This window comes from Sphaerodactylus townsendi, linkage group LG13 (assembly GCF_021028975.2).
Source record: "Sphaerodactylus townsendi isolate TG3544 linkage group LG13, MPM_Stown_v2.3, whole genome shotgun sequence".
Classification (NCBI taxonomy): Eukaryota; Metazoa; Chordata; class Lepidosauria; order Squamata; family Sphaerodactylidae; genus Sphaerodactylus; species Sphaerodactylus townsendi.
The window spans coordinates 56053089-56063767 of NC_059437.1; the positions used below are offsets into that span (position 1 = coordinate 56053089).

A 10679-nucleotide genomic window follows, 5' to 3' on the forward strand; every position below is an offset into this window, starting at 1 on the left:
ATTCTCTGCTCCTCCACGTGACCAGCTGGCATGTGCCCTGGGGGCATGTGACCCCACCTGTCCCCATGAGTGCTCCGCCTCTGCTCCTCAGCCTCCACTGCTAAATCTCCAGGAATTTCTGCACTCACTCAGAGCTGGCAATCCACCTGCTCAGGGTTGATGCCTTTGGCTCGAATGCAGTGGCGTAATGTCCATTGGGAAATGTGGGCATCTGCCCAAGGCTCAGGAATTTTGCAGGGCATACTCCTGTGTTTTTATTTTTTGGTGTTTTTTCACATTTTGGCCTCCAGGGGGCGCATTTTAGAGATATCGGCACCAAACCTTCAGGGCATCATAAGGAGACTGTCATGATGATGCCTCCCAAGTTCGGTGCAGTTTGATTCAGGGGGTCCAAAGTTATGGGCCCCCAAACGAGTTGCCCCATCCCCATTGTTTCCAATGGGAGCTAAGGAGATGGGGGCTGCATTTTTGAGGGGACATAACTTTGTCCCCCCCGAACCAAGCTTCACCAAACGTAGGGGGCGTCATCAGGACAGCCTCCTGATGATACCCTGAAATGTTGGTGTCACTAGCTTAACAATTACACCCCTGACAGGCACCCCCAGAAATTTGCCCAAGAATCTTACTTCTGCATTGATTTTTTTCCATTGATGGTGCAGCCTGTGGGGTGCACATTTCTGAAGGCACAGTCACATAACTTTCAGGGTATCTTCAGGACACTGTCCTGATGACAGGCCCCAAGTTTGGTGAAGTTTGGTTCAGGGGGGCTAAAGTTATGGACCCTCAAAGGGGCAGCCTCTATCTTCTATATTAGCTCCCATTGGAAACAACAGCCGGCAGGGAGGGGGGAAGCCACAAGCCACCAGGGGAGGAGGACAGGGGAGCTCCACCTCCTTCTGCCGCCCATGGGGGGGGGGGCATCAAACTCAGGTTTTGCCCAGGGCTCCAGTTTTCCTCGTTACGCCCCTGCTCGAATGGTGCATGGACTAGCCTGCCTCCTGGCCCTCCGCATCACAGGCCGGCTGTTCAGCCTCTCCGGCCCTGCAGCCCCTTCAATCCAAGCAGAGCCTCAGGTCATCCAATCCCAGGTTTAAGCTTCTTTCAAAGGAAGAAGAGGAGTCCCATCCTGCCAGTTTCCTCACTCCAACACCTCTTCCTTACAACAGGCTCTCTCTTGCTTCCTGCTTACTTTTGGCATACGCAGCTCTTTGACTCCACCTGCTAGGCAGGCCCCAGGATGGACGGCAAGGAGCTTTATGTGTTTACGAATCCTCAGGATCCAACCTTAGTCGTCAATCTGTCCATTAACTTAGCTGGTTATATTGCACCTGGGCCGTCAGGGGCTGGTATCGAGGGCTGCAAAAGCCAAACTCAGTGCTGAAAAAGGCACTTTCAGATGATGAGGGCTGCTTCACTGGCGGCTTATCTGGTCAGCCATTTCATAGCAGCCTAAATTCGCCTCTTTCTTTACAGCTCTCTTCTCCTTTGTGGCTGAACCAGGGCCGGAGCTAGGGGGAACTGAGCCCAGGGCACAGCCCTGGCGGTCAGGAAGTTTTCCCTGATGTATTGGTGGAATCTCTTTTCCTTCACCTTGAACCAGAGGTGGGATCCAGCAGGTTCTCACAGGTTCCTGAGAATAGGTTACTAATTATTTGTGTGTGCCAAGAGGGGGTTACTAATTGGTGATTTTTGCCTTAGTTACACCCCTCCTTTCAGCGCAGTAGCACGCAGAACTTGAAGCAGTCTAGCAGGAGGTGCACCGGTGTGCGTGGCAGCCTGCGCCTGCGTGCATTCGTTTCCAGCCCAAGGACCGGCGCAGCGGCTGCATCCTTGCCACAGCCCCACCCAGGAATGCCCCACCCCTGGAATGTCCTGCCCCCGGAATGCCCCCGTCCAGCCCCATTGGTGCTATGCCACAGTTTGAATCCCACCACGGGAACCTGTTACTAAAATTTTTGGATCCCACCACTGCCTTGAACCCATTACCCCTGATCCCAGTCTCTGGAGCAGCAGAAAACAAGCTTGCTCCCTCTTCGACATCCCTTCAAATATCTAAACGTGGCTTCTATGCCTAATAAAGGTTTATATATATATATATATATAAATAAACGTGGCTATCCAGTCAACCTGATTACATTTTGCACTGGACCTTTGCATCCGGTCTCCTTTCTGCCCCTCCCACCTTCTGATTGGAATATAAAGTTTCAAGGACCTCCATTCCTGCTCGCAATTGATGCAGGCAGCTTGGACTGCCAAAAGCTCCTACCCCCAAAATCTTGTTGGTCTCTAGAACATCATTGGACTTGAACCTAGCTTCTCACAAAGCAACCGTTTTCCCATGGGAAAAATCTCTGTTGTCTGGGGATCACTTGTAATTCTGGGAGATCTTGAGGCCCCACCTGGAAATTGGCAACCCTAGCTGTGTGTCAACCCATTTCCTAAACGATGTTGCAGCTCAGAGAATGACAAGGTTTTGTCGAAGGCTTTCACGGCTGGAATCACTTGGGTGCTGTGTGGTTTCCGGGTTGTATGGCCGTGTTCTAGCAGCATTCTCTCCTGACGTTTCGCCTGCATCTGTGGCTGGCATCTTCAGAGGATCATTTAGATCCTCTGTGGCTGGCATCTTCAGAGGATTCATTTAGATCCTCTGAAGATGCCAGCCCTGGGCTCTGAAGCCAGCGATCAGGGAGAAGAGTCTTTCTTAAACCACCGACAGGCCTCCGGAAACCAACAAATGATTTAAGAGTTGTTTTATTAAACAAACGATGTCTTCAATACCAGGAATAAGCCTTCAGGAAGACTTGCCCTGATTCGACGACACTTTGATTAATGAGCTGAAATGAGCTAAACTTATTCCACACATTGTTAAAAGCTGGAGGCATGAGGTGGTGTTGTTATTTGCAGCACCCCCGGGCGTGTTGCCTGCTGCGTGCTCACAATGCTGAAGAGAAGCGCGTGACGGCACCCCACGGAGACCTGGAAGCTTCCGCGGCTGCTGTCATACAAACAGGCACCATAAAAACAGAGGCAGATTCAAAATGGCTACTCAGCTACACCAAAAAGAAGGCCAAAGTCAAAATCTAGGATATTGTCAGGAGAAAACAGGACACATCGGATCTTCCTTTTTTCCGTTTGCTTTTTTCCTTTGGTCCATTTGCTTTCAGAGGAGAAAGTTTACTTTAAGAGTGATTTTAAGGGGAATTTTTTTAACTTCAGATATGGATCAAAATGTCTTTATGTCCCTTCTAAGATGGAGTTTGTCCTCAGAAGGGAACTAAAGGAAAGTAATTGTTTCTTTTTTTAGTTTAAGCATTTTGTATATTTTCTTTCTCTCTAACAGGGACCCAATGAATGCAATCCTAAGCACTCTTTCCTGGTAATAAGCTGCACCGAGTAGACATTAGTATGATTCTGAGTAAATCTATTTAGGGTGGCACAGAAGGTGACTTAAAATACAGAAAATGTAACCAGGAGAAGAAAAAATACCCAAAGTTTTTTGACCTCATAAGAGACAAAATATATTTTCATCTAGAGGAGAACTTTTACCTCAAAAGAAGCAAAGAAGCCTTTTCACACATGTGGACTTCATTTTAAATTACGTCAGGACTTTGCCTTTTGAAGCCCAATATAAATAATAAATACTAGTGTTATTTATAATTCTCTCTTTTCCCTAAGAGAAAAATACTTGCCTCTGGGAAAATAAAAACTTTTCCAATCTTTCGTTTGCCTCAGTTATTTCAAAAGCAAAAGCTCTTATCTTGCAAGGACAGGGTGGACGTGGGCTCATGGGCTCCATTGGAAATTCTTCCCACATCAAAGGAATAGATGAGGCGTCTGGGGTTAAACTCTCATTTTTCTGGCAGGACATCACACATTCTCACAATACTAGAACCAGGGGGCATCCATCGAAAATGCTGGGGGGAGAAAGAGGTAGGGACTAATAGAAGGACACTTCTTCCTGCATAACGTATGCAGTTGGTGTTTTGGAATATGCTGCCACAGGAGGGTGGTGGTGGCCCACTAACCTGGATAGCTTTAAAAAAGGGGCCTGGACAGATTTATGGAGGAGAAGTAGATCCTACTTGGCTACCAATCTTGATCCTCCTTGATCTGAGATTGCAAATGCCTTAGCAGACCAGGTACTCGGGAGCAGCAGCAGCAGCAGAAGGCCATTGTTTTCACCTCCTGCACGTGAGCTCCCAAAGGCACCTGGTGGGCCACTGCGAGTAGCAGAGAGCTGGGACTGGAGAATGGACTCTGGTCTGATCCAGCTGGCTTGTTCTTATGTTCTTATGAAGGAAGCACAAACGTTGGGTGGAGCTCGACAGCTGTTTGGAGATTGGAGCTGACTGTGGCCGTCTGTTATACCTGGTGAGAACGGGGGGCCAGAAGCCCTTCTCAGGTGCTGTTGGGGGCCTCTCATTTTCTCATTTAAATTGTTTTTTCCCCCACAAAGAATGAGTCCTCATAGCCAAGTGGGTGTTGAATGCATTGAATGCACTGAACCTTATTCTGAATCAGCAGAACTGCCAGTGGGAGTGGGAGATCCATGATGGCTGTCCATCTCCAGATAACAGAGATGAATTGCCCTGGAGAAGATGGCTGCTTTGGAGAATGAACTTGATGCAGAGGTGGGATCCAGCAGGTTCTCACAGGTTCCTGAGAGTAGGTTACTAATTATTTGTGTGTGCGGTGATTTACTAATTGGTGGTTTTGCCACGTGATTTTTGCCTTAGTTACGCCCCTCCTCTCAGCAGTAGCGCCCAGAACTGGAAACAGTCTAGCAGGAGGTGCACCGGCGTGCGTGGCAGCCTGATCGATGCGTGCATTAGTTTCCCTGCCCAAAGGACCCGGCACTTGGCGACTGGAGTCCTTACCTGCCAGCCCCCGCCCAGGAACGCCCCACCCCCGTCATGCCCCGCCCAGCCCCATTGGCGCTACACCACAGTTCAAATCCCACCACCATGGGAACCTGTTACTAAAATTTTTGGATCCCATCATTGACTTGATGGTATTATAGCCTGCCAAAGTCCCTGCCCTCCCCACCACCAAAAATTCCAGGTATTTCCTCACTCAGAACCGGCAACCCTGTAATCAGACCATTGGTCCATCATGGGCAGCCTCCTTTACTCAGACTGGCCGTGGCTCTCCAGGGTCACAGGCAGATGGACGACTTCTACCTGCTACCTGATTCTTTTAACTGGAGATGCCAGTGGTGGAACCTGGGACTTTCTGAGTGCCAAGCTGAGGCTCTACCACTCCCCCCTCATGAATATAGCAGCCATAATTAGGTCACCCTCAGACAAGCTCAGGATTTCTTCCAGTCCAGGGGACTCTCCCCCCAGGAATGCTGAAAAATACAACTTTGTAAATTAAAGAAAATGACAACCCTCAAATGGCATGGTGAGGATTGAACCTGTGTGTGTGTGTGTGTTTAAGTGCTGCCAAGGAACACCCAACCCATGGTGACCTTGTGAACGAATATTCTCCATGCCCTCTCGTTAACAGCCTTGTTTAGCTCTTTCAAAATGAGGGCCGTGAGTTCCATTATACCAGGGGTACGGAACCTTTAACACTCAAAGAGCCATTTGGACCCATTTTCCACGGGAAAAGAAACACTTGGAGCCATAAAATAATTTTTTGACATTTAAAATAAAGATAACTTACTGTATATATTGGGGTTTTACCTTTTACTCCGTTCATTCTGGCGCATGGATCGTCGCAGCCTACTGCCTACAGGGTGGGCAGAAGGATGGAGTCAGCGGCTCGGCCTGCGCCGACGCTGGGAAAGCACCCGCCCAGCTCAAATGGGGTGGGCTGAGAGAGAGGAAGCCGCAGTCGCGGACCCAGCCCGGCTGAGCAGGCAATTTAGTGGTGCGCCAGCCCTGCTGCCTGCAGGGTGGGCCCAGGAGATGAAACTGGCTGACTCCAGCTTCGCCCGGCAGCGAGGAAATCGCCACTGCCCACGCTCCAACTGGGCGGCGAGAGGGGGGGGGGGAAGCCCAGCGGCGCTTTTAGCCGACCATGGGCAGTTGGTGTGCCTGCCCTGCTGCCTGCAGAGGCGGGAGGAGCAGGGAATGAGGCGGTGAACCCGGCTCGGCATTTCGATGGAGCCGCAGTGCAAGGGCAGAAGAGCCGCATGCGGCTCTCGAGCCGCAGGTTCCCTACCCCTGCATTATACAGTCAATCCGCAGTCTCAGGTTGAGGCTTCCTCTTTTCCTACCGCCTTCAAACTTTTCTTGGCGTTATTGTCTTTTCCGGTGACTCTTGTCTTCCCATAATGTGACTGAGCATACTCTAGGAGAAATGGGATGCTGGCAGCAGTTCACAGTCAGTCGAGGGGGAGAAAACAAGAAAACAGAGGGGGAAATCGGCTGTCTCAAACCACAATGGGCTTTGGATATCCTGGAAAGAACGGTTTGGACTAGGAGTGGGTTTTTGAGTGTCTCCCCTCCCCCCACACCTTGTTCTTCCCCATGCACAACTTAATGTGCTATTTTACACAGCCCGTTTTCCTGAATAAGGTCTGCAGAAAAAAGGATTCACTCAGTGAAATAAACATATCTATACACCCGTTGTGAGTTGCTGCTTGCTGCCTCTGTCTAGGCAGTGAGGGGGAGGAAATCAAGAATTATCTCCCAAATTAACAGCATGACATTAGATAGACTAGCTCCACCCACCTTTTGGGAAAAAGATTTATTAATGGGCTATGAAATCTCCTAGAAAAGATAATAAGAAGAGTACGAAAGTTGCCCGACAGGTTATGTGAAACAGTGAATTCTTGAGGCATGATTTATTCACCATTTTAAAAAAAATTACTGGGAGCTGGGGTGTGGGTGTGTTTGTGTGGAAAACTCAGATTTTGCACCAGGCTACATTTTTCCTAGACATGCCTCTGTTGAGGCCGAATGTGTTTTAGCACAGAGGTTAGCTTCAAATCCCTGCTCAGCCTTCAGGATTGCTAGGAGGATATGAACAAGTGCTTATCACACATATAGCTTTGACAAAGCTTGAGAGAAACTAGAAAGTGCAATAGGTATGATACATAATAATGACCAGGTCTACATGATGCCTCTCATGGTCATAACGGATCACAGATATCTGGGTTTGGTTAATACAAATCCATTTCACTTCTGGCAACATTGGCAGATCACAGAACAATACATCCAAGGTGTCTCTGGTTAGAAACAATCATAAATCCCAACTCAGTCTTTTCTTTGTCCCCATGAGTAGAGCAAAAGATTACGGCAGATCAACATATGTTAGTTTAAAGAGATCTGTGCAGACCTCAAAGTAAAATAGTTTCCTTTTCTGTCATTGAAGAGGCTTTCGTGAGGCTCTTGCGGTGGAGAGACGAATGAACGGTGTCCTCGCTCAGTGCATTTACCATTCGGGACAGGAAGGTCATCTTGAACTTTTTGAAATCTTGGCCCATGAAGACGTAAAGAATGGGGTTCATGCAGCTGTTAGCAACTGCAATTGAGGTCACAATTGGCAACCCAATCTCTAATACAGGGCCAAAGACAGAGCGGTGTTGAGTTTCCAGCAGGTTGAAGACATGATAGGGACACCAGCATAGGAAGAAGGTCATTATAATAGCGACAATTATTCTTAAAGGTCTTTTGGACTTGGCGAGGCGATTCCTTCTTAGCCGGAAAATGATGATCATGTAGCAAACTGTGATAATAGTCATGGGCATGATGAACCCAGCCAGGAATCTCGTGACGTTTACCGTTATATGTCTCATGTCATGTAGCTGGTGATCATTTGGAGAACTGGGCAAATAGTAATTGTTGAAACAAATGATGTTGCCCGTGTAGCGAACCGTTTCAGTGTCCCGGAAAACGAGGGAGGGGGAACTCATTAAGGTGCCAAGGATCCAGATAAGAGGACACAGTAAGTACGCAATTTTAGGATTTCGGTGGTTTTGGGACCAGACCGGGAAAATGACCGAGATGCAGCGGTCAACGCTGATGGTAGCCAACGAGAATACGCTGGTGTACATGTTGAGAATGAGAAGGAAGGAGTTGACTTTGCACATGCCTCTCCCGAACACCCAGTTGTAGCCCAAGGCCGTGTAGCTGATTGTCAGCGGCAGGAAGACATTGAACAAGAAGTCAGCCACCGCCAGGTTGAGGAACCAGAGCGCGTTGATCGACTTCTTCATCTTGAACGCAATGATTCCGATGACCAGTCCGTTGCCCACCAAGCCCAGGAGGCAAGTGATGGTGTAGATGAAAACGGTGAGAATCCGAGCGATAGTCTCTTTGAGTCGTACGTCTGTTCTTTGCCGTGGAGCTCGTCGGTGGTGTACTCATGATCGGGACCGTAGTAGTCATACTCGGAATCGTTACTCAGACTCCTCATTGTGGTGAAGACCAAGCCCATGCCCTGCAATTGCAGCAAAGGGGAGTTAGTCAGAACTGTGTGCCAGCGCTCAACTCTTAGTGCACAAAGGCAAATAGATACAATCTGCCTTGATTACTTGCTTTTTTACAGGAGATGAAAGAAATGTTCAACAGATGTAAAATACTAACGTAAATATATCGTATTTTGACTGTTGTGGGTTTTCCAGTGTTGCAGAAGAACATGCTATCCGCAGTGGTGGGATCCAAAAATTTTAGTAACAGGTTCCCTTGGTGTTGGGATTCAAACAGCGTGGCGCCAATGGGAGCTGGAAGCGCGGGGCCTGACGGGGGAGGCATGGCCGGGCATTCGGAAGTGAGGGCATTACTAATTACTCTGTTACTGTAAAAAGGCTCTTACTGTAAAAAAAAGGTCCTAATTTCCAGCTGGTGTCTTTCTGTTATAATTTAAGCTCATTGTTATAGCAAGTCCTGTGGTCTACTGCCAGCAGAAACAACTACTTCTCCTCCTGATTGACTGCCTGTCAAATGCTTAATACTTTCAAATACTTAATTTTTGTTTCTAGAAATCCAAAGAGAGGAGACTTTCCTTAAACAAGGAACTTTACCATATTTCTAAAACATGTTTTTAAAACAGCCCAACAGGGAGAATTATCCCGTTTTCTACCTTCGCTAACCAGCCACATAGGAAACAAGAGGACTTCATGATTTTTGGACCTAATGGAATTTCTAACGGAAAAGCAGACCCAATTAATAACCCCCTCTCGGCACACACAAATAATTAGTAACCCACTCTCGGGAACTGGTGAGAACCTGCTGGATCCCACCTCTGGCTATCTGGGCTGAAGGTGTAGACTCTGGGACAATACAATGCAAACTTCACAACATTGAAACCCAGGAGGTTATTCTCTTTGCTTGTATGTGCCAGAGATAGCAAATAAGCTAATCTTCATGAGAACATGGACAAAGGAACAGCTTCAAATGTTGCTTCCGATTCACTTTGCTAGAGTTCCTATCCCGCCCTCTTTTGCCCCCAAATGCACACTGAACACCGTCAGCACATTTCTTGAAACACCAGACAGGATGTCTTGATTTAGAAGCCTCCCACTTCCTGACTAAGCCTCTGCCAACATCTCACCACCAGCATGGTCAGCCACCAAGCAAACAGAAGCCTCCTGTTTTTTTAAAGCAGTAACGCAGCTCAACCCACTGCAGTCATTGGCTGCATAATTAGTTAATTCCAGTCATTGGCTGCATAATTAATAACTTGGGGGTGACTGGGGTGGTCAGTGGGCCCATATTGTGGTGCCCCAAATAACCTCACAGCAGCTTTGTAATGGAGGGTCACTTCCTGTTCTGATACGACTCTCTGGCCCCTTCCGCACATGCAGAATAATGCACTTTCAATCCACTTTCACAACTGTTTGAAAATGGATTTTGATGTTCCGCACAGCTGCAAAGTGCATTGGAAGTGGATTGAGAGTGCCTTATACTGCATGTTCAGAAAGGGCCTCTGAATCCCAGTGCTTCCGCACTTGCAGAATAATGCACATCTAATCCCCTTTCACGATTGTTTACAAGTGGATTTTGCTATTCCGCACAGTAAAATCCAGCTGCCAAGTAGATTGAAAGTGGATTGAAAGGGCATTATTCTCCATGTGCGGACGGGACCTCTGAAACAGCCTCTCAGCTGGTGCAGGGCAGATGCACTTAGTAATCTTGTCTTCCAAATAAAAAATGCCAAATTAAAAATAAAATACTGGTAGCAAGAGGGAAGAAGAATTGAGAGGCTGGAACCCTGAGATTACCTCTCTCTGTGTGTCTCCACCAACCTCCACACAAATTATTGTTGAAGGCTTTCAGGGCTGGAATCGGGTGAAACGTCAGGAGAAAATACTACTGGAACACGGCCATACAACCTGGAAAACCCACAACATCCCACAAATTAAACAGCACAGTCCAGAATACTGGTGCCACTCAAGGCCATCCCACCCAGCAAGATTTAGGAGATGGGGTTGCCAATCTCCAGGTGGGGTCCGGAGATCTCCCAGAGTTACAGTCGGTCTCCCTGGTGGCTGCTCTGGAGGGTGGCATCTGTGGCATCGTCTCCTGGTGAGGTCATGTCTCTTCTCAAACCGCACCCTCCCAGGCTTCACCCACAAATCTCCAGGGATCTCCCAACCCAGAATTGGCAACTCTAGTTTGTCTGTAGTGGAATCTTCAGAAAGAATAGCAATTCCAAACCCTCAACAAACACGAGGGTCTGGCTTCGTATAGCTAAAATACTCCCTTTTCCTAGATCAGTGGTGGCAA

General features: G+C 48.0%; 1 protein-coding gene across 1 annotated transcript; it reads right to left on the minus strand.

Annotated features, from left to right (window-relative positions):
* Nucleotides 1-6681: 6681 nt before the first annotated feature.
* Nucleotides 6682-8389, minus strand: CMKLR1 (chemerin chemokine-like receptor 1). The gene is given in 2 exon segments (XM_048513696.1): nucleotides 6682-8263; nucleotides 8266-8389. Coding segments are annotated over 2 exon segments (1098 nt in total). The 5' UTR covers nucleotide 8389; the 3' UTR covers nucleotides 6682-7288.
* Between the last annotated feature and the right edge of the window lie 2290 nt (nucleotides 8390-10679).